Source organism: Falco naumanni, chromosome 1 (genome assembly GCF_017639655.2).
Source record: "Falco naumanni isolate bFalNau1 chromosome 1, bFalNau1.pat, whole genome shotgun sequence".
In the NCBI taxonomy this organism is placed as follows: domain Eukaryota; kingdom Metazoa; phylum Chordata; class Aves; order Falconiformes; family Falconidae; genus Falco; species Falco naumanni.
Window position 1 is genome coordinate 3,843,846 of NC_054054.1, and position 24,696 is coordinate 3,868,541.

At 39.7% G+C, this 24,696-nt stretch overlaps 1 protein-coding gene across 6 annotated transcripts in view; it reads left to right on the forward strand.

Moving 5' to 3' along the window:
* Positions 1-24,696, forward strand: part of WWC2 (WW and C2 domain containing 2) — a 104,986-nt gene that overhangs the window by 28,096 nt on the left and 52,194 nt on the right. For 3 of the 6 annotated variants that reach the window (XM_040601361.1, XM_040601273.1, XM_040601602.1), the window contains exons 2-3: positions 9,490-9,599; positions 23,159-23,362. In XM_040601361.1, the coding sequence (XP_040457295.1) occupies positions 9,490-9,599; positions 23,159-23,362 (314 nt within the window). Of the gene's footprint in view, positions 1-956; positions 1,013-5,797; positions 5,933-8,929; positions 9,013-9,489; positions 9,600-23,158; positions 23,363-24,696 lie in introns of those variants that run through there. The other 3 variants (XM_040601685.1, XM_040601440.1, XM_040601522.1) reach the window with 3 other exon arrangements.

Genomic DNA, 24,696 nt, shown 5'->3' on the forward strand with positions numbered 1-24,696 from the left:
TCTTCTGTCTCCTGTACTGAAATCTTGTGTGTTGCGTGTTCCCTTGCTTCCTTTTGGGTGTGCACACATGTGTGAAAAGGACACCCTGGTTTGTGTTTTTTTTTCTGTGGAGGAAACGGGCAAGGTCTTTAGAGGACCTGAAAATTTTCATCCTTTTCTGTATGGCATAAAGCATAGGGAATTTGCAGACGTGTAGGATTTCTGAGCATTGAAGATAAGTCTTTTAAAATAAAGAAATAAAAAGGATGGTAATTTTTGTTAATATATTGCAAGCACTTGATTGCTGATAATTTTAGAGGATTCTTGCAAAACTCCTGAGTGAAGCAGGAAGGTATTTTGGGGTAAAACTCTGTGTTCCACCATATAAGATTATTTTTTAAAATTTGTTTTGGTTTGATTCCCCCCCCCCCCCCCGCCGCCCCTACAGTTACTTGGTGGATTTCCTGGTTTTGGGTTTGGTTCACTACTTCTGCAGATTTTACTGGCCCCTCTAAGGCAACACCCCCCACCCCCCAAATATATGTCCTATATTTGTCTAAAGGGATAGTGTTGATTCTGTAGGGGTGTTTTTGTTTGGCTATTTTTATTATCAGGTTGTGTTTTTGAAGACTTACTTGTGCTGCTGTTAAAATAAGTAGACTCAATTTTTTTGCAGTTGTAAGTAGGTTTTAGTTTTAAAGAACTCCCTGCGCTCTATGTGGAATGTATCTTTTCTAGTAAATACATGTCTATAGTGCCTTAAAATGGTTATGTTCATAATAGATACTGGAAGCTAAGAACTTTTGTCAGATTGATGGGTTTTGATGTTGTACAAGTTTAGTAAGTGATGTATAAAAATATTGAATTTAGGATTTTTTGTTGTAGTGGGGTTGCAGAAAGGTTAGTTGGTTTGTTTTCATCCTTATCCTAGCAGTTAAATGTTTAACTAAATCGAGTAGTGGTTCTGGAAAACATTTGCAGAATGGAGTACAGTTCTCTACTGTAGTTAGTGCTTGTCTCCTACACCAGTCTGGTGAGTTATCAGCTTGTTATTTCTAAGCGGTACTTAACTGAATAGTGTGAACGGTTGTGTGCCATGGTACAGTGTATGAAACTCTGAGTTGGTCTTCAGCAAGACCCTTTGGCAGAAGCAGTCAGAACTGATGATGGGCTGATACTGCCATTTCACATGGTATTAGTAATGCAGCTGTCTCTCTGGAGGGCTAACTGGGAGCTAAGACACTGTTCAGCCCGCTACCATTTGTAGCAAAGCATTTCAAAACAGCCTTGAGTACTCTGCCTAAATTACAGAGAAGAAATTGCTACGCAGTACTCCAAAAAGGTTTAAAAAACCCCAAACCCTATGAGCATGGAAAAAGATGAGATACTAGATTTGAGTTTCTGCTTGATCTTTGTGTGCTTCGAGCACAATGTTGTGTTCACCTGGGCTGCTGGCTAGCTAGATGAGGGCCTTTTAATGGAAATTGTATTTTTCAAAGTCTTAGATGGTCCCTGAAACATAATTGAATGTGGTCTAGTCCTATCTACATGAACTGAGAGCTCATTTGTAAATGCAGGATGTTGTAAACCACTGTCAGTGTGAATTCAGTACTGGAAACCCAAGTTTCTGAGCTTGTAAAATAGTTGTGAGAGCTCATTATCCCAGTAGTACATTACCCAAATAATGTCTAGCTGTTCTGCGTAGCTTTAAGGTGGTGAACTTACTTATGTATGTCTCTTAGTATAAGCCTGTATTTACATGTGTATACATTTTTGTTTACCAAGAAAACCCTGCAAAACCCAAGAAGTATCTTTCTTTAAGGCCTGCTGTCTGTCATCAGTATTCAAGGGCTTAAAAGAATCATAGGATAGAAATTGCAAGCTATTAAACATTATACTATACCTCTGTAGTTTTTTAGAAAATTAGAATCAGTGCCCACATATTTCAAGTTTCCATTCTACAAATTTGACTGGTTTACCTGTCTTTTGTATTACCAGGAACAAAGTGATCTGAAATCTGGAAAACACATGAAAATTAATTAAATGTGTTCAGGAAATACTTACTGATGGAGTTAACAAATCCTTGTCTCCTAAAAGTGTGTACTCTGCTGTGACTTTATTCTTTGCTGTTAGTTTTAAGTATCCAGTACATGCTAGTGGCTATAGGCATAAAGCAGCGTAATTTAATGTTATAGAGAATTTTTCATAATTAAAGATTTGAGTTTGAACTACTTTTAGTAATTCTGTATTGGTGTAGAAAAGGTAACGTGCATGTTTGCTGTCTTTTAAACACAGGCATTTGTTAACTTTCATGCATCTTGTGATCAAGGTAAACAGATGCATGACCTTGCGTATTTATTTATTTTACACCACTATTCTAAAGCAGGAGCTGCCACCGTGCCACTCCTTGTTTGGTGTGTACTAATGTGGTACTGGTGTCCACTTAATTACTCTTTCGACATAATACCTGTAATAAAGTGTCAGTATATCTTAATAATACCCTTATTAAAAGAGAATGTACCTCAACAATGCAAAGGTTGTACATAATGTCTTGCTCTGATACCTGAACAGAAGGCCCTCCTGAGTTAAGAATATGATGTTTAGAAGCTGAAATCCTGTCAACAGACTCGTGAATTAGCTTTTTTAAGACAGAAAGATTGTGCATAGGATTTGCTAGTTTCTGGAATTGAATGAGCAAAGATTATGGCAAAAGTGTATTTTATGGGCATGCAAATTCTGCCCCTTTTTACAGATAAATGGCCCAGTTACCACTTTTTAAAGTTAGGTAAGTGACAGCAGTATTATTAATAGAAAATAAATCCATTTTGCTATGGCTTCAGCTGCTGTAATTTGTAGAAGAGAGATTTGTCTTCCCTATGTAATTGACTTTCATACTGTTAATGGATAGTGACCTCAGCCATAGGAAGCAGTAATGCCTCACTTTAACTCTGACCTGCAATGTGGATCTACAGCTTGGTATTTTTCGCTCTTCTGCATGCACTCTGCTCCTGGGGTAGTATTCATCCCTCTTAAATTCAGTTACCTTGTATAGGCTAAAGGAGCCTTGCATTCAGAGCCCTCCTGTAGCCACTAGAAAAAGAGGGAAGCCTTCAATGTCATTCATCCTCAATCTAAACAGATATGCTGAATCAGCTTTTCTAGGGAACCTAAAGGAATAATTCAGGTTAGATAACTAACTTTGGAAGTTAAAGAGATTAATTGCACCCCTGAGTTTTATATAAGAAATCTATCTTGGGTGCTTGAACTGAGTCAAATCCATGTTTGGGAGGATATTTGGAATGGGATTAGAAGATACATTTATAGATCCTCCAAAGTCACAATGCCTATAGCACTGGAAAGTTGGGTAAGAATTGAATTGATTTTAGGATCCAGCTTGAGCAGTTCGCTAGAATTCCAGTTCTAGCGAAGAATTTAGAACGTTTTTCTTCTTCTGTTTATACATTCCTTTACCTGATCAATTGATTTGAATTTTTACATTTGTTGGTCTTGAGCTACTGGATCAAAATAAGAATTAAATACTTTCAGTCATCCTTTTGCAGAATTAGTAGTTAGCTGATGCTGATCATGTGTTCCTATTCTGTATCATTGTGCTAACTGAAAATATTTTTGGGGAAGCGCTCAGAGGAAACTTTTGTGTTACGGTTGTGTTATCAGTAAGCCATCTGTAACCACCCTTCTGTAATGGCACGTGTAGGTAAACGAGCCAGTTTCCAGGAAAGTGTGCATGTATCATTGGGTTTCTTCTGTTACGTTTTAATAGATGCTCATTGCTGCACATCTAAATAGTGACTTAATGTTTTGTCTTCTCAGCTCCTGGAGTGTGGAGAAGAGGTATATTTTTCAGAACAGTTTCTGTCTAGAAAAAGTGCTACCAAGTACTGCATTCTAAGAAAAAATAATGTATAACATACATCATTATATATGAGAACGAGTGGGTGTGAAATTTAATCAGCACAGCACTTCACGTAAGCGTCACACAAGACCTTGCTACATGGCAAAGAACATGATGTCATTTTGGGTAGGGGATAATTGGGATTTGGTGAAAGTTTGAATGCATATTGAAGTTGCTATAGAAGTTCAGCATTGATCCTCGTTATAAGTGAGTTCAAAACTCCAAGTCTTGACTGCAGGTCAAGAGCAGCACAGCAAAGGAGGTATTCTTGGAAGTCATTTTGAAAGAGATTAAGATGAACCTGTTCGTAATGCTCAGGTATTTATGTACCTCTTACCAACCTGCGATGGCTTCCTTTCTAATTGAGGAGAAGTCTCAGATTTGTTGGGGGGTGGGGTGGAGTGTGTTGCCTTTCTGTGTTGCGTCCCATTCCCCCCCCCCCCCGCCCCAGTTCTCTGAGATCTGCCTACTGTAACGTTTCTCTCTTCCACACACCCTATATTATACCACATATATTATAAATCACAATAAATTACCCTGAGAAAATTGATGCAAATAGTTCTATCTAAGCAAACAATGTCAAGCTGTTCTCACATAGCCCTTCAGAGTATGGATAAAAACAGGTCTCGGGAGTATGCTAAGGAGGTCAGTGATGCTGGTATCAGCTGAGTTTGGAAGAGAGCGAAGACCAAAGTCCAGAGTCCTAATGAAGTCCTGATAAAGTAGAATCCGAATCATAATATGGATAACCTCTGGTTCAGTGTTACAATTGATTTAATCCCAAATAGATTTTGGAGAAAAAACAACTCTGAGAAGGTATGCAGTAGAATGTAGCATTACTCTTGCATAGAACAATGTGTTAAAAATAGCGTGTGTGTGTGTTTATGCATATATGTCTACACATACGTATGCATACACATTTTTAAGAATGTACACATTGATAATCTCAGATCACAGAGGTGTGAAATACTGTGGGCTGTCCATATCTTGACAGAAAGATAGCATTCACTAGTATATGTAGTAAATTTCTTGGTTTTTGTGGACCCTGACCTTAGGAAGGAACCTTTCTTCTATGTATTTTTGTGGTCTAGGGAGTACATCAAGCAAGCAAGTTGTCCAAATGGAACAACATTGCACTGACAATCCATCAGTCGGTAGCTACAGTTCCATTTTGCAGTATCATCAGCCTCTGCATTAATGTTAGATGCATATACAGACTTCCAGGCATGGCTGCAGGTGCAATATTAACTGTTAATAATACCATATATATAATTGTAGAATCTACATTTTAAGATCTTGGATAACTTTATATTTTGAAAACTTTAAAGAAAAATTTGGATTTGAGGTGGTAATACAGCTTCTCAATTTGTAAACTGTATTTGTCTCCTAGGTTTCCCAGAGCATCTGTGAAGTGACTGGCAGTAACATAATTATATTCTATTTATATAATGGAATTACAGAACACTTCCTGGTTTTCTTAAGAGTAGCCACTTCTTGATACACATGCCTGCCTGCTTCTTGTTCTTTTGATCCAGGGAGTACATTTTAATCCATATGCTGAAATGGGAGTGTTGCAGCCATATAGGGTTGAGTAGATAAAAATGTTATATGTGAGCTAAAGGCTGATAAATTAGTCTTCACTTGGAAGGAGTTCTGTAAGGTTAAACAAAAAAAAAAGTGCCTATAGGTGGAAATACTTCTGCTTAATGATGTGCATTTAAAAAAATCCCACTTTTTGTTTACTAATTGAACTTCATAGTATACTTAATGTGGACTTTTAAGCCATCCTTTTTAGAGTATTGGCATTCTTTTAAGAACGTGTAAATGGAAGACTACAAAAAAAGACTGAAAAAGTATTATAAACTACCTCAGAATATCAGTGTCCTGAGATGCAGCACTTAATCCTCTATTATGGTGCAATAAACCTCATTTTTCTTGGGTCATGGTTCATGAATGTAACGGCAGTCTGTCTATCATAGGTTATTATGTCACAGATAATGATCTTCACGCAGACAAGATTCCTTCAGTCCATGCTCCTAGGTATTATTTCCTTTCCAGTAATATCTCGTAACTCTCTTTGCTTTCAGCTTTTGTCTTGAAAATTTTCTCTTGCATTTTACTTATCTTCATGTCATGTTAATCTCATCCATTTGCCATACCTATTTTGAAAGCAAATACTCTTTATGTTGGGACAGTTATGAGATCCCTAATCAATTGGGTATCACCTTGTGCTGATTTCTGCTCCATTGTAAAAGTCCATGTTGGGCTTAAAAATCTTGTGCTATTAAAAGACTGGAACAAAAAAGACGTTGCGGGGATGTAAGACTCTTAAGTAATTGTGATCTTGTTATGCACAAACCTTTTCATGTTTAAAAAATCTGCTCAGGAGCAGTTCTTCTGACATAGTTCAGGTCTTAAGGCTGCAATGTCCAAGCATGATCCAGCAGAGCAGAATTCATTTTTGCTCAGTACTGTCTGTATTTCAGGGCCTCTGTCTCCCTCCTCTTCTTCTTTTGTTCAAGGTCCAGAGTGGTTCACCAAGTACTTTTCCACAGTTTTTTAGTGTGGCTTTGATTTATGGAGTGTCTGGGGTAAGAGGGTGGTTGCTATTCATTCTCACGGTGTCCGATTTCTGACAAGTGATAACACCTGGACAGAACATCCACATGGCCAGAGCGGTCTGCTGTCTAATCTACGGAATGTGCTATAACAGTAAGAAGTCAGTATTTGATTAAAAAGAAAATTGGTGTGGAGTGCAGATGAAAAGACGGGCTAGTACTGGGTTTATATCCTTCCTGCAGAGGTTTGGTGAAATTAATGCTTATGCAGAGTTCTAAATGAATTTATTAGAGGCCATCTGGCCATGTTTATACAACTTTGTTATCATCCTTACCCTGCTATATGGTATTTCAAGTATTTTTTCTACTTGAACTACAAGACTTGTATTTTGAGTTAATGCTATAATGTTAAAGCTAAGGATGATGTTGAACTTTTATTTTTATTCAATTTAAGGTCTTTTATGAAAATCCACATACGTAATCTAATTTGAGGCAGGATTTTCTTCGCAGCAAGATGTGCCCTTGTAGTTGGCACAGGTTCACACGACAAACCGAACTCACCAAAGGGCTGCTGCTTCTACATGATTGATGCATCCTCTGAGCTGTAGTGGCCTGGGAACTCTCTGGCACGGTTACCCCGTGTTCAGTCCTCGGCGTGCTGTGGACAGCCGGGCTGAAGCTGTGGTGGTGTGTGTTATCCTGGCTTTAAAAAGCTTCTCCTGCTTTCCTGAGAGCCGTCTCTTTCTGCCTAGCTATTACTGTTTGCAAACAAAACGGTTGCCTTTGAAGTGATGCTGGTTGTTGCTAGGAGGTAGCGTTTGGGCAGGTGTATTTGATACAGCGGTGCTGGGCAGCTGCCGCTTTGTGAGCCAGCTGTTTGCCTCCTGAGCTGTGTCATTGCCATCCTGGCCACAGCAGCACAGCTTCTGCTGCCCTGAGAGGAGGAGGAAGGTGAGGAGCAGTGGCAGGTCTTCTCAGAACAGCCTCGCTCAGTGCAGTGCTGCGTCTGGATTTAAAACTGTATGTTGGCGCTGGGAAAGGATAGAATGGGTAGGCTTGGCTTGCTGCGGACCTGGAGTCTCTCTGGAGGTCACTGGGGAGTTTGCCCCAGTCAGCTTCAGTGGGATGTGCTCTCCTGCATTGTAGTGAGGAGGACGGGTCACATCCATTTGAGATCTCCTTTCGAAAAAGAGGTCTTGGACCGTGAGGCAGCATATAGTGGCTTACAGCTGAGGAGGAGGAGGACAGGTACTACAGAAGCTCTACCTTCTCACTCTGCTGAGAAAAGTGTCTGTGGCTGGCCATTCTCATGCAGAATGTCTCCCAGTAAACAGAACTTTTCTCACAGCTTGCTTGTACTGTTTAGAATCCATATTTTATATCCTAGTGATCCAGATGTAGTATCACATTGGTGGTCTCACCAGATTTTTGTAATAGGTTTAGATGCGTGTGGTTGTTTTTCATAGCAGTTTGTAAGTGGCAATAAATTAGCAAATTTGCCTTATACATGTTAATGTGTTCAGGACCTCAAATTAAGCACTGGTAACCTTCATAAGATTATGTGTGAACTTTGGAGAAATATAAGAAAGTAGATTCATGCTTACAATTTTAAAAAATTTAAAAAAAAATCACAATTCAAAAGGTTTTTGGATCCTAAGAGCTTGGTTCTTTGTAATTTCTGCAACCCTAGTTTAGAGGAATGAAGTGTTTTGCTACTTGAAGAATTGGTAGGTCAGATCCATCAATAATAAAAATGTATTTGTGGGACAAAGTTTTCTAAATCAAACCTGTGCTCAAATTTCTATTTTCTCAGCTGCATAAAGAATTTAATTCTACAGTTTTGTAAAGTATTTTCTGCCTGATGTTTTCTATACAAAAAGCTAATTCATTTTGTAGAAAGTAAAATGTACTATTTTCTTTTATTCCTCACAAAAACTTTGATAAACCATTTTATTTTTTTTTTGGTCAGAAACTAATTGAAGCAAACATACCAAAACAGAAAAAATCATATGTGTATTAGACTCTTAGCTTTTTATTTGTATGTAATTTTAATGATGAGATGAAAAAACAGTCTTAGGTGATAGAACTTAATTTAAGCAGCAGTGAGTAAAGGAGCTGATGCTCGTGTGTCCCACAAACTGCTCTTGATAATCTTACTCAGAGGATTTATTTTTTTTTCCCCAAACTCTGGATGTATACTAATCATATTGTTGCTATGGTGACAATAAAATCTTAAATCTCTTGTTTTTCCTATTCAGTATCTCAGTATATCAGATATGACATTTATCTGTGGGTTATCAACAGGAAACTCAATACTCATTTAATTTTATTATTTTTTTCTTTAAAAGGCAAAAAAGATGATGTCAAGCTTTGCTCAGCCTCAGTTGGCAAACAGTCCATGCATTATCATCATAAATCTATTTCTTTTAACTAATAGATGCCTCCATTATTAAAATGAAAAACTTTGTGAAAAAGCACCATCTGAACATCTAAAGGCCATTAAATGTTACTTATGTCTACTGTATGCACACTGCTGCTTGTTTTAGTCAAGTACGTGGATTGGTAAGTGCTGCTAACTGCATCTTAGGTGGTTGTATTCTCTTTCCTGAGTTTTCTGTCTGTGGTCATTAGAAAAGACGACCTTAAAATCTTGTGCTGTCATCACAGACTCAGAGTTGAAGGGTCCAGTTCTTCTGGGGACAAATACAAGTGTAGATTTTTTTTTTTTTTTTTTTACAAGTTATTGGTTATTGTTTAATTTTAAACTTAAATTTTAAAGATGTTGCAGTGAATTTCTCATTTGAATGGCTGTACTGAAAAATGTTTGCAACAGCTTGTATTACGTTCTTGGAGTTAATGAATTCAGAAGGATGGAATAGGAAAAAAGTCAAGAGCCTAAACTTTAAGAGGGAGAAAACAACCTGCTTTCCTTTCTCCCTGCTATCTTTCTTTAGCTTCTGTCATAATAGGAATTAATATGAAAAACATATGTATGGAAGAGAGAAAAGCTTTACCATTAACAAGTTTCTTTGTTTATAGGTTAACAAAGCCCTTATCATTTGCGGATTGTGTTGGGGATGAGCTGCCATGGGGATGGGAAGCTGCATATGATCCTCAGATTGGTGTATACTATATTGATCACATCAACCGTAAGTATTTCTCAGTTTCTGATCATGTAAGAAGTCTTCTCTTGATTAGACTTTCCTGAGAATCTTCTAAAGCATAACTGGGAGTAGGGAAAGATTTATTATAAGTGAAGCGTAGTTAAAAGTAACAACTTCTGATTTTCCAGTAGAGAAATTATCCCATTTGTGTGCATGGGTTTGTGGGGGTTGGTTGCAGATGTATTATAGCTGGCTCAATATTATTCATATGACTTTTTCTGTGGAAGAAGTCCACGTAATGTAGTAAATAAAGATGGTTTACATCTGTTGGCATCTGCAAAGTGTAGGACGTTTGGCAGCTATATGAGTAACAAAAACTGGATTCAGCCTAACTACTGAAAGGAACGATTGTGGATAAGGTAATATGGAGCGAGGGGTATTTAACTTGTATATGAGATCTGGCAAATGTAGGGTAGTTCTGAGAATGTTCCAGAATATGTTTCAGGCTATAAGTAATGCTATATTTTGTGGTAAGTGGAAAGGGAACGAGGAATCAAAATACTGGGGTAAATTTGCCCTTTGGTAGAACATTATTGGCTTCAAAAGGCTTACAAGAAAATCTGCTGGTATGACTAAATCCATTTCTACTTATATATTTAATTGCATGGGAATTACGTCTAAACCATACAAAACTATAGCAAAATTTGAGATACAATGCTTGTTAGGCTTACTGACATGAATATGTTCCTGAAAGCATTTTTGTCTTCTTTTTCTGCGTTTTATTACTCCATATTAATTGATCCCTTTTTCTATTTTCTCAGAAATTGTCTTTAATCGCGTAATAGGAGAGATTCTATTTGAGATTAACACCTGAATGTAGGCGGCTGCATCTGTACTAGCAGTGCTACGTACTTAAAAAGTAGTAAGGTGTCTATGGCCATTTCAGATGCTTTAGGTTAGCAGAGACAGCCGCACAAGGTCGGTAGATATGGCATGGACGGTCAGAGACCAATGGCCTTGTGGAGCAAAAGCTGGAGACAAGGCTCATTACCCATGGCACCTCAAATACATGGGCAAGCGAATCAACCCTGAGATGGCTAAGTTACTTTTGTAGTCGATAGCTGTCTAGTCAGACAGTGCTTATTGAAGGCTTGCAGGTAGACACCTAACCTTGAACTGAATCCCACCGAATAACCTCTGGCCTTTTATAACCCTGCTTTTTTGAAGTAACGGCGCATGTCCTCCGATCTTATATGTGGTGTTAAACGTTCCTGAACTTTAAAAAATAAGGAAGGACATGCTTGGTTGGATTCGAAAGGTGGAGAAAGAATGTGCTTCTGAATCTAAATGCTGCTATCAGAGGAAACTCGTCTTTAACTTCTGCTTTGGCCAAAATTATAAAACTTTAAATTATAAAATTTTGACAGGCAATCCGCATTTCTGGGTGTTTTGAAAGTGCTTTCAGATCACTGCTCTGATAGGAATGTTCTTTTATTTCATGCATGCTCAAAACTTTTAATCAGTTCTAAAAATCTCAGTCTTGTAGCTTTGCTACTTCCCCCCACCCCAGAAAGAGGTTAAATACTTTCCTTACGTTGAAATGCTATTTTTGTGCATTGAGGGTGAATTCCTGAATATGACAAGCTGTTCATGGCTTGAAGTTCTGCTTTACACACATGTAAGTTGCTGAGGCTTGCACAGCATAGTCTTGAAATTCTCTTGAAAACTTTGAACATGCTACAAACTCCTCTTCCTTCCCCCAGCTGCTCAGCTTTTCTGATCTGGATCATTGCTTCCACTTGATAGAGAAGAATTGTGTATATCCATCTGTACGTGTGTCTGTGGCTGGGACAAATAACTGTGATTAGCTAGATTTCTTTGCATTATGCTAATGCATATGATGGATGACAAAATGATGTACTTTTTGGACTTTGGTGTACTTAAACTGGTTTCCATCCAGGTTCAGTAGTGTATTTGGTTCCTGTTATATTAATACATGTGCTGCTTTGTAGCAATTTCAGTGAAGCTTCGTATCTTGTAAAGTGGTATATTTTATATATTTATATATTTATATTCAGTAGTGTATTTGGTTCCTGTTATATTGATACATGTGCTGCTTTGTAGCAATTTCAGTGAAGCTTCGTATCTTGTAAAGTGGTATATTTTAGTTTTGTATTTTGTGCAGTCAAGAGACTACTCTTGAGTTGCTGGGAGGTAAACTGCATAAAAATCTTATAAGTAGGTTAATTGTCTGACATGCCAAACGTGGAGTTTAAAACTTCTACTTCATTACTGGGGAACATGTCTTGTTTTGATGCTACTGAAATCTCTGGTGTGGAGGTCACTAATAATTAAGGGGGGAAAGCATTTCCAGAAAGCAGGTTTTGCATCTTACTGCTTTATTAGGAGTGTAGTGATTCAGATGTGTTGAATATGCTTTTTGGATTTGAACCGTTAAAAAATTGTCTGTCAGGACAGTGGCTATGTTAGAACAAGGAAGACTCCTTTACTCTTTCACCTGTATCAGTTATAATTTTGTTAATTCTCTCTTTTACTGGACAAAGAAGCCCAATGAGGGAGAACGACTGTACCCATTGCCAGGAGGAGGATGAAATGGATAGGTGCCTGGAAAAACAGGTTGGATAAAGTGGAATTTCGGGACCCATAAATGGCAGCTTGAGGGATAGTGCCTTGGGAAGAAATCTGCTCCCCTATGTTACGTGGGGAGAGGTGACTAAAGACATTTCATGTTCACTGCTTTCTGGCTGGATTCAGTTCAGCAAAATGTTTAAGGAAAGGCCCATCGATTCTTTCCTCTTGCATCCCATAATTAATTATTCTGAACAAGTTCTTTATTATCTGCCCCTTTCTCATTTCTCATTCTAGCGTTGTTCCTACTGTGTGCATCTGGACAAAGCTACATCTGATACAACTATGGAGTGTCAGGTTGTCCACAGAACTTTGGAGCCATCATAGTAAAAATGGTTGATCTTGTTAAATTTCTCAAACCAACCCAATAAGCTATGAGCAGCAGGCCGGACCTTAGTGCCATAGACTGTAAATTCAGAAGGTCTTACTGACAGTTGTTCGTGCCTTTTCGGTTAAAAACTCAAGGTTGAAAATGTTAAGGATGGATGGAATTTCCATTAGTGGCCGTGTAGGACTTAATTCCACTTGTCTTGAAAGATGGATATTAGCAAAACTCCCACAGATTTCAAGAAAACAGTGCTAGGCTGAACCTTGCAAAGTTCTAAAAATTTTGCCAAATTTCTGTAATTCTTCAAAATGTATTTGAATCAAAATATCTTTCTTTAAAAAAAAATATTTTCCCCATCTGTGTAATCATCAGTCTTAGTCCTTTACCTTCCCTTCTCCCATACAAATCTGAGAAAAGCCTGCTTTCCTTAACTCCCAGTGGAATCTCCCATTTCTTCTCCACATGGGGATAAGAGTTGCCTCTGAGCAGCCCACAATTGTAAAACACTCCCTCAGACTTGAGGAACTTTCTTTTGGTGTCAGTATGTTTAAGTATAATTTGGTTTTATTATCATCACACATTTTCTATAATTTTATATATTTTAATGAGAGGGTGTTTTGTTGTTGGTTTTTTTTTTTTCAAATATAGTTTATTTTTTTTCTAGCTCTTACTGATTGCCTTAGAGCTTTCTCATGATCCTTTTGGGTGATGTAACCCACTTTGAGAAACACTAACTGAGGTCATTATGAATATATTACCCCAATTAGGAGTTTTAATGTGATGCTTTCAGCTTCAAGGGAGACCAGATTACAGGCCATCTGGCAAGACAGAACATGCGTATGATGTGGGTAGCTAATACTGTAAGAACCTAAACGCTTACCCTGTGGTGCAGTAGCGCCCTTTGTTAGAGGGATGACTGAAGGGATGGGTTTTAGTGTTCAGGGACCGGGGAGTTCTTTTAGTGCAGGATCCTTCTTACTGTGGTTTGGGAGAGTCCAAAGATTTTATCACTTACGCTGGTCACTCTTATAATTGTTATTGCTTATATGTACTCGTGTGTTCATCTACTTCAGCTAATTTGCTAACATTTACTAATTGTGCTAAATAACACAGTTAGGAACTGAAGGCAATACTAAAAATAATGCGAACCTATTACTCCATTTTATTTCATGTATCTACAGGCAAAGTCATAAGTTTCAAAATTTTCCAATTCTTCTGCAAGGTTTTCAACGTCAGGTGTTAAGTGGCCGAGATGCAAATATTTATGCTCTTAGAGCTTGCTATTTGCAAACACTTTTAAGCTGATACAATCTCTGAAAGAATTGGTCCTGCTCTATTGCTACCTCTGGCCTTTTGTTCTGTCCCTGCAATGTTTTTGCTTATACTGGCATGGACATTTGCATGGCCAGACAGTGAATCAGATCAGGGAGCTTGATTCGAGTTGAAACTAATCTGGTATGGAAAAAAAAAAAAAAAAAAAAAAAAGTTGCTATTTGCTCTCGTTTCCACACCCCTATTTATGCAAGCAAGAGAAGGAAGGTGACCTGGCGAGATATGAATGAATAGGCAGGCGGAAGAGACAGGGGACAGCTGCTTTTCGTGGCAGCGCTGGTTAAAGGTATTTGAAATGACACCCTTGAACTTTCATCCGTTCCGCGCCCTGCCGGGAAGCAGTTTTGACTCTGAGGCTGTGATTTCCAGGTGCACTTCTCAGGTGGTGGCGGCAGCTAAAGCAGCAGTCATTGCTTGTTCTGGTTCCTGCCCCCACATCGTGTGGGTGTATGTAGTAAACACAGGCACTGGGGAAGCAGTCTGCTTCCCGAGGGGTGTGAGTTGTCATCCTCCGCCTCCTCTTCCTTCCCCCAGTTGCTCAGGTTTTCTGATCTGGATCATTGCATGGGGTATGTGTAGATGAACAGCAGTGGAGTTAACGGGAGCAAGAATGGGAAACTTGTACTTTTGGCTTGACATGAATAGTCCGAGGGAATCGTGGGCTGGGAGAAGTTCTGTCTTGCCTTCAACACCCTACGTATTCCTAAATAACTTATCCCCTTTACTTACAGTTCTTATTTTTCAGGCTCAGGAATAACCAGGCAAGTAGTTGTTTTCTTCATCACATAGATCTAGTTAACCTATAGAATACATACTCTGCTGTTAGTAATGTCAAGCAGCAAAGATAACAGAAAGGAACTGAATGACGGTATTTAAAAGATAAGGATAGGAAGGAATAGCTGCTCCTATCCCAGTAGTATTTCAGACCATCACATCACTCCTTTTTTGCCACTCTCTGTTTAATATGATGATTTTTCTCCCTGCCCTCCACCCCCAGCACTTTTCAAAACGGTGTTGGACATCTGCCTTCTCTGCTTCTGCAGCTCCTCCCTTGTTAGTTTTAATTGTCCACATTGGAAGCAAGAATGTACCTTTCCCAGAGACAGCTTTCTATCACTGTTCCCAGAGACAGCTTTCTATCACTGTTCCATCCACAATGAAAAAGCAAATTGAGTTGGTGATGATAAAACATCAAGAAGCATAGAGGTAGAGGGATTTGTGTCTGCTTAGCTGAGAACAGAATTCATCAGAGGTCCCGATTTCCCTTCTTGTTTTCCTTCCTTCTTAAAATTTCAAAGCCTAGCTATTTACCTACACTGTTTGACACTTACAATACAATATTTTAACTATGGGTATTCTGTTTCTGTTGTAATCTTAAAGGCTTTCATGCCAATTTACGCTTGTGCAACTGGTTTATCTAACAGAGGGATTTTTGTGGATAGACTGACTCTTCTCTGCTCCAGCCTGGGACTTCTAGTGCATCTGCATCTATAAAAGTATGCCAAACTATTTTCAAACAAGGAAGAAATCTGAAAATCCCACCATGAGTCTGCAATTATCATTAGCTTGAGGGAGTCGAATGGTGTATCGTGATCATAAACGTGCACTGTTTGTTCCCACGACCCGCCACCATCAGAAGCAAGCGGTGACGTGCAAGCGTTTGGGAAACAATTGTGAAGACTCTTTTCTGTCAGCAAACACATATGGTGAAAACCCAAGTGCAGTGTGTCTTATCTTGAATCTTATTCATAGGTAAGTATCTTTATCGTGCCCTGGCTGTAGGAAGGGATTAGAGTAATCTGATGCACGCTGGCTACAGAAGGAGGGCTCAAGCAATGAAGGCTCTGCATTAAAGATCATTTTAGCTGCTGACTTTTATGTAAAGATCATACATGCATCTTTTTCTTAAGTCTTAGTTCCGATAGCCATAGCCGTAGAACATTACCTACTTACTGGATAATGTAGAGCAAAAAGCTCAGAGTTTCTGCTGCATTTGACTCTTAAGATATGTAAGCATATGCTACCCGATATGTAGAGGAAACTAATGTGCCATAAGGATAACACGTTCAGTACTTCTTCATAAAAATCTCTGAATAAATATTTCTTGGAAATCTGCTCATGCTTGCACACTATAGCTGGAAAACATTCTTGTTTTCTCTCGTTACTCAAATTCAAGCCCAGAATTATTTTATGGAAGAGTGAAGAATGTATCTGGAAGAGAGGAGGCATTTTTTGTGTGCAAGTTCTATGGCAGGAAACAAACTGTAGAGAGCTCGTTTCCAAGCATACTCTGAATAATCTAATTTTCCTCCATGTCTTCTCTCTTTAGAACCCATATTCCATCTTATTACGTGCTAGAATGTGATTTGCTCTGAGTATCCATTAATGTGTTAGATCATTTTTAAGACATTGTATGTGTTATCTTGTTGGGCTTCAGTGTCTTACTGAAACTGCTCTCTCTGTAATGTGATATTCTTGATGTACCTATTAAACATATCAGGGTGAAATGATGTAATATTTGTGCATTCTTCCTCAAATTTTTGGGTACAAATTGCTTCTTTTTGTTGTTTGAATTGTAAGTATTCTAAAAAGTGTGTGGGGGGGGAAAGGAATAAGAAAGCCTCTAGTTATGTAAGCAATAAAGTGCATTCCTTACGCCAGTCTAATAACACTTGGTTATTCTTCCTGAAACTAGTACTAGTGCATTTGTTCCTTTGCTGTTCATTAAGACTTGCGTCTCAGCTGCCTGCAATATTTGTTGTGCCAGCTGAAGTACGATGAAGTAATATTTGCAGTCTTTTTTCTCCCCCCGAGTGTTTTTTTGTCTGATTGCAGGCAAAAGTGCTGCAGATTTGAAAGCCAGTTTGTTTATCAAGGAACGTGGGATATACTTGTAGAATAAACGTATCCATAGTGATTATGTAATGTTGATAAAATTGCTTTCACCACCCACCACCAAGCTAATTTGCGTTACCCTGCGATGGTTGATGTCAGACACTATTTTCCTCTTCTGATGTTGTATGTCAAAGGGTGGTTGTTGGCTTTGTTTGTGCCATCTTGAGAGAGTTTGGTGTGAGATGCCATTGAAATCTGGGTTCTCCTTTGCTGCAAGTGGCCCCCCTTTGGCTTGCCCTCAGCACGCGGTAGGCTGCTTTCCAGGTATCCCCTCCTCAAACCATCCGTGTGGAGCAGGACGTAATCCTACCACACCGAAGGCGTTGGAAAAAGAATCTGGGCTTAGCTTACACGTTTTCAACAGCCACTGGGCTTCAGGAGAAGCACCAGTGACTGAGGGATCCTGGATGTAGTCAGCTCTTGGAGGCCTGTGTTGCTCTCTTGAAGGTGGGGTTCAGCGTGCTTGGAGGTAATAGTCCTGCGGTCAGCATGCAAGATAACCAGAGATGTCGGGTGTGGTGGAGTTACCTTTTCATCACTTAGCGAACTGATGAAAACTTGCCATTTAACGCTGAGAAATCGCCACCCTGACGCAAAGCATCTAGCTGAGTTGCGACGTGGTGCAGCCCGGAGCACGGCCGGCTGTGCGCGGCACGCTTCTGCGTCGGTCTGAGCGCCCCTCTTTTCAGGGGGCAGCTGCTGCCGTTTGGCCGTCTCTTGCCTTGTAGCCCTCGTTTCCTGGTAGGGAAACTTTCCTGTAAGTTAGTCTGTGAGGGAGAAGGTGCATGGTATTGATGCATAGATCCATACTTAACATTCTAATGGATAACTAGATCTGTGAGTAGGCTTACTGCTGCCAAAAAAAGGGATGTCTAGTTCCTTCCCAAGCTGGGTGGCTCTTCCTCCTTTATACTGGCTTGTTGGACCTTAGGTGACATAGCACGACTCACCTGACCTGCCAGAATGTGATGTATCTGCTTTCGTGTTATCTTTTTGAGTGTTTGGGTGGGTTTAGTACATTGCATAGGCTTTGTGCGGGGTTGCATGAGCACCAGAGACTGGGCAAAGGAGAACATGTGGTTGTGCAACGTTGGGGAATGGGGGCTGAGGTGATGTGGTGGAAGCCGTCCCTGCCAAGAAGGAGGGCTGTCACAGCAGCTCCAGCTGTGACATGCAGTTCCCTCCTCCATGGGAGCTGAAGTCTCTGGTCCTTGTTTCTAGCCAGGTCAACTAGTTTCCCTTGGAATACCGTCTCTTCTGCAATGGTGATTCTGCTGCATTTACAAACTGGAATAATAAGGGCATGTGTTTAAACAGATGAGAGTGTACTTTTCATCCTGAAGAGAAAAGTGTCACGATTTTGTCTCCTCTTGCTGTCTGTGTGTCCTTCCCAAGCAGCCACCTAGCATCTCTGGCATTTTTTTAACTGGGACTCCCTGAGAGTACTTGTTCTGTGTTGCTTAAACGCAACGTGTCTGACTGAAGGCAGCTTACATGTGGGTTGCTCTAGAGCCAGTCGATGCTATTATTTTGTTTGGCAAGGGGACATGTTGGAAAACTATTGCTTCCACTTATTGTTAAGCCTGTAGTAAAATGTCCAGTTCTCTCATGTCTAGCAGTAGGGCGTCAGGGAGCCCTTCCCTTCCCTTCCCCGTGGGATTTAGTAGTGGGATTTTAATTTCATGTATTTTAGGGAAATACAATCTACTGCTGATAAGGTAATAGTTTCCTTCTGTTCAAGCAGACTGTAAAAATTTGGCAGAGCTTCCTGATAGCAGACAGGAACAAAACATAGGAAAATATCTTGCTTAATAAAAAGAATGGCATCCCTGACTATTGCCTCTATCCTATGTATCTCGTATGTATAATCACACAGAACATGTATAGCTTTGCTGCCCTTGAAGCAAGTTCGAGTCAAAGGAATAAACAAAATTTCCAAGGCATAAAGTCAGCCCTGGCGTGTTGGCTTTGAATGATTGTTTGGGCTGAGTTTAAGTGCATCGAAGCCGGCTGGCAGTGAGCCAGGAAGAGTGCATTTCATGAATAGCAGGATGATTAAAGCCAGTGCAGCTTCCTCTCCTGCCTTACGGAGCCGTGATCGTTTCGGCGCACAGGAACGTCCTTGGGTGGAGCGTGCCGTCCTGCCGCTTGTGCGATTCCGCTGGCTGAGACCACAAGCGCGCTCTGTCTCACAGAATTTTTCCCCCCAGTGTGGGTTGTCACTCGCATCTTTAAAAACAGGAGGAACTAAATTGCTTGGTTATAATTTTTGTATGAATTTATTAACTACACACTTGCAGTAGTTTGTTTAAAGTTAAAATAATTGGTTTTAAATCAAGATCTCTTAAGAAAATTGGGTAATTTTTACTTGCAAGTGACTTTGCCAATTTACACTAAAACCAAGGCAAATTAGAAGTGTCTAACTTGAATGTTAGGTACGCCACCACCTTCTTCATTCTGTTACTATGGGTTGTTAATCTACATTATGATTGGACAGAGGAGGTTGATAGATGAAGATTCTTTTAAACCTAAGCAGTGCTCTTAATAGAGCCCGATGTGCAACTCTTAGTTGTTTAAAGATCCATTTTAAGGAGATTCCTTTAGTTCATATCTAACTTTATGCCATGGAAAATGATGGCCAGTCTATCTTCTTCATTTTCTCTCCAAGAAACAGCTGAACTCTTGAATTTAACTATCCGAAAGTGTTGGAGAAGTCATGCCCAGCGGGGTGGTTTGTTTGTTCTCCAGTGCTGATGGTTGAAGTCCAGTTAGCATTTTCTAGAACAGGTACAACCCCAACCCTAAATTCTGTCTAGCGCCCATAATCAGTGCTTACTCCTCACCTGACCAGCAGAAACACCACCTCCCTGTCTGCCTGGCTAGCAGTCTGTTTGTTGGATGGTTCCTGTCAGCTGCAGACAAGGTTGTAAGGCATCCTGTTGCAGTCACCAGTGGAAACGTTCATCTGCCCTAAAAAAGGAATGAGATCGCCCAAGTTTATTTTACACCAGCTGTTGAATAATAAGGGTAGGAAAATGTCTGGATGTTCTTTGTGGTTTAAAACTCACTCTTTGGTTTAAGCAGGAAGGACTTCACATCTCCTTTTGAAATGTTGGGCAAGCTATTTCTTCAATGACATGCATGTAACTATCCCAATAATACTCTTGTGTATACTGGTTTGACCTTAACAGCAGGTGCTTAAAGCGTTCTCCTCTAAGGGAAAACAAACCCCTTATCTTTGTGAGGCTTTACTCTGAGAAGTATAAATATTTGAAAGACCTCTGCTTTTCAGAAAAATGTATTGCCTCTTGGAAGGTACAAATGAACAGACTTTTCAAAATGCAAGCACTTACAGTACCAGAAATATTATCCATAGTTCTTTGTTTTGTTTTGTTTTTCTCTGTGGGGTAAACCTGCTGATTAAAATTGTGACCACTGAAAATTATAGACGTACAAGCATATGGTACTGCTACAGGCACACGTGTGTGTGTGTGTGTAGATACCTATACATATATATGTACATACACATAAAATATATGAATAACTTGCCAAACAAGTGATATGCTTTTTGGGGTTTTCCACTTTGTAATATTTAAGAAGGCCTAGAATCAAAAATATTCCAGAGCCTTTTCTGCTTGGTAAAGGTTGAGTAACAATTCTGGCATAGTCATTTCAGTACTGCTCTGCATTTTCCAGCTTATATATTTTCCCATGTGAGTTTTTGTTCCAGAATGAAATACATGCAGATCGAATTGGCTGAGAATAATTTGACCAGTCAATGTACCTACACAAGCAAATACCCAAACCTCAGTATGCTAAAATTAGGGTGCAATTTTTAAAACACGGTGTCACCTTTAACTTGTTTATGACTATTAGTATAATAGATGTTAGCTTGTATAACCATAGTTTTTTGGGGTTTTTTTTTCACACATGCAGCTTGGAGAGGCAAAAAAATAATATGTTTGATTGTCTTTGTCAGCAATACAAGACAATCTGCTGTTGATCAGCTTTGTCCTTCTCTTGCAGTCCCAAGGACAGGGCATCTGTAGGCCACGTTTTAGAACTCTGCAGGCTCCATTTGGTCTTTGGGCTGCATGTTGAGCAATCCTCACTTAAAACCTACAAGGCAATTACCTACAACATGCTCGAAGATGAGACCTTCCAATCTTGTAAGATTATTTGGTGGCTGCTGGTTGCACTCTTAAAACACAATCACATCATTACATTTTTCTACAAAACCAACATAACTGCATTTATCCTATTTGATCATTGACCCATGAGAATCCTCCTTCATGCTCTTCATCCTGCTTCACAAAAAAGGACAGGTCTGGAAACCAGCACTTCTTATCTTGTGTAAATACCTGCGAATGTGGAGGTGTGTTAAAGCACAACAGCAGTAAGTGGCCACAGATAGGGACATGTGTTGACCGTTCAGGAGAGAAAAGGTATCGATTTGCTTCTTTGTGTGCCTGGTATCTTTGTGAAAAAGAGCAGGTGGCTATAAACATGGACGTGAGTGTGTGTGTGTGTCTGTAGCTATAGTTAGTTTTTTGGAGAGAGTGTTCCTGTCGGGGTTATTAGAAAACCAACTGTGTATAAAGCTGCTCTGCTTTAATCTTTTATGCAGTGCACTTGGGTTTACGTGATTTATGCTCTCTGTGCATCCATTGTGCACATCTAATACCTTTCCCAAGCAGAAATACAAAAGCTGGTTGTGTTTGTAAATGGTGGAGAGGGGGGTATATGTGTGCGTATTTGTTTGGTTTTAAAAGCATCAGTACTTCCATAGGCGTGGTCAGTTTAGGATTCCCCAGGGGTAGTTTTATGGGATGCTTCTTTTTACTTGCATGTCTTCTGGTTTATGTGATATTAACACCCAAACAGGTGTTTGAAAAACTGGTAGTTACTCTGTATGGGAAATTGTTATTAACCAGAATGTGTCCTTATCTGCTTTTGCTGTTACAAATCTGTTTTGATATACGATGGTGAAAAGAGTGCTTTCACTCAGCTTGGTTCTGCTGCAGTTCTCCCTGCCCTGCTCCCCCCACCTCTGTCTTCAGACACATGTTCCCATTTTTTCCCCCCTGCATTGGTTCTCCCAGTAAAGCAATTCAGAGAACTCGAGTGGCAGAAATCTAACCCAGGGAATAAATTACCTCCTCCTTTTCGCGTAAAAATTCTGAAGTAAATACTTTGCTCTTAAATACTTCAGTACTGAATGTTACTTTTTATCTATGTAGATCTATGTAGATTTGTAATACGTAGCTCAAGAAGAAAATGAAGTGTGGGGCATGCTTGCATTTAGATTTCAAGCTTTTCATGGCTATGTCTGATGAAAACGTGTTTGTACTTAGTACAGATTTAAAGGAAGAATATTCATTATACAGCTTCAAAAAGTGCTGAACTAAGTCAGGAAATATTAATGATACGGTTGAACGTTCAGCCTTAACCCTTCCTTATTGCATGTGTACATTAAAAAAATCTTAAAACCTACAATTAGATTGGTCTCATCGCATGCTTTCTTAATATATACCATTACATTATGTCAGATCCTCTTGTCTATGCATTCTATGCAAGTCTGCCTTCTGTGTAGCTGCTGGAGTTGAAAAGGTTGATCTGAAATCCTTTGTGAATGAAGGGTCTGTTCCCACCTACTCATTTATATTACCTGGGTAGTCAGTGGGAAGAAGTAGACACCTCAAAAACCCAGTTCAGTCCCATGTATCTTGGGCACCTGTCTTTGATGGAGTGAAGTGCCCTCTGAGGGTGACCCTCTCTGCCTATTGACCATAAAAGAAAGTTGTATCTTGGATCAGATGCCTAGCAGGGATAGGGATAGAGCTTGGTGAGGTGATCTGGAGAGTTAATGATCTGTTAGTTCAGTTACAGGGGAAAAGATAAAACCATTTTCATAGAGGGAAAGGAGAGAGATAACCACTATAGAACATGAATAACCTAAGTCTGTAATGAAGTGGGGAGGAGAAGGGTTGAAAAAAAATGTAATAGCTAAGAATACTTACATTTTTGTTCAGAAATTTGAAGATGTCATTGAAAGACTTCATTGACCAGTTATTTCCCAACACTCTGATGCAAAAAATAAGGTTTTTTCTTGAGTTTCACCATGTTATTAATTCAAGGTTGAAGGTGTAGAAATGATCTAAGTAAGCATTTACTTGTTGCACCCTAATTCCTAATTTTGCAATCAATCCCTTAAATATTGTTTCTTACACACGCTATTGTGGCAAAGAAAACCTTAAATAAAATTGAACATTGGCTTAGTAATGAAAGACAAGCTATGGTTTGGAGTTCTATAATTGTGGATTACATGCAAAGAAACAATTTAGTCGTCGGTGGGTTTCAGCAGAGGTCTCTTTAAATCCTTTCTTTTTCTCCCATAAAGAAACAACGCAAATAGAAGATCCCAGGAAACAATGGAGGCAAGAACAAGAGAGAATGTTAAAAGATTATCTTATGATAGCCCAGGATGCTCTCAGTACTCAGAAAGAACTGTACCAGGTGAAAGAACAGAGGCTAGCACTTGCACTGGATGAGTATGTGCGGCTGAATGATGCCTACAAAGAAAAATCAAGCTCTCGTACAAGCTGTAAGTACTGGAGAGAATACAATCTGCCTTCTTTGATCTGTGCCTTGCAGGGGATCCTGTTTCTCTTTAAGATGAGTTTTCAAGGTTTGCTATGAACACCTTGTACTCTGGCTTTTTTAGAGATAGCATCCCTACTTTTTTATTATTATTATTATTTAATACAAAGATATTCTGCTGGAGAGAACCCTCTTCTCTCTGATACAACTGAACTCCTTTGAGCTGTGGTTTAGAGCAGTTGGCTCTGAAATCTATTTTGTCATGCAGTTTGTCGGAACAAAATTCTGCCAAATCTAGGTTCAAAGTAAGTAGGATCTCTTGCACTTCATGGCTGCGTACAGAAATGACCCTACCGTGTTGACAGGTATCTACAATAGACCAAGAAGGGAATTTGTTTCTGCTTTACAAGAATAGCATACAATAATTTTGTAGCCTGTGTGCTGTGGTCAGGGGTGAAGTAGGGATACGTGTTACAGTGTTGGGCAAGGAACTGCCATGCAGTAAAGTGCCGTCAGAGGCCTGTTGTTGGCCAGACATCTCTCTTGGAAGTAGATAGTGTGATAAATTAACATGGACAGCTGCGGAAGAACTGAGTAGCAGACCTCTGAGACTTCTGAATAAATCTCCTTAGAAATCACAGCTTCCAGGAAGAGGTGATCACAAGATGGCTCAGGTAGAAGAATGGGGATAGAAAGCCAGGGAGAATGAGGTGCAGCTTTAGAATCCTGGGATGAGCAAAGGAGGAGAGCGAGTGACAGGGGAAAAAAAGGGGAAATTTTGATTATTCATTAATTATTGCCATCCTGCAATGCTGACTACTCTATAGAATGATATATTTTTAAAAAAATATTGTATGTTTTTCTGTACTTTGTAGTTTTAGATTGTCACGGTTTAATCCCAGCCGGCAACTAAGCCCCTCACAGCCTCTCGTTCACTCCCTGCCCCAGTGGGATGGTGGAGAAAATCAGAGGAGTAAAAGTGAGAAAATTTGTGGGTTGAGGTAAAGACGCTTTAATAGGTAAAGCAAGAACTGTGCATGCAAGCAAAGCAAAAGAAGGAATTCATTTACTACTTCCCATGGGCAGGCAGGCAGGCGCTCAGCCATCTCCAGGAAAGCAAGGGCTCCATCGTGCGTAACGGTTACTTGGGAAGGCAAAATGCTGTAACTCTGAATGTCACCCTCTTGCTCCTTTTTCCCACCAGCTTTATATGCTGAGCACAATGCCATACGGTATGGGATATCCCTCGGGTCAGTTGGGTCCAGCTGCTCTGGCTTGTGTCCCTTCCCAACTTCTGGTGCACTCCCAGCCTACTCGCTGGTTGGGGTGGGGTGAGAA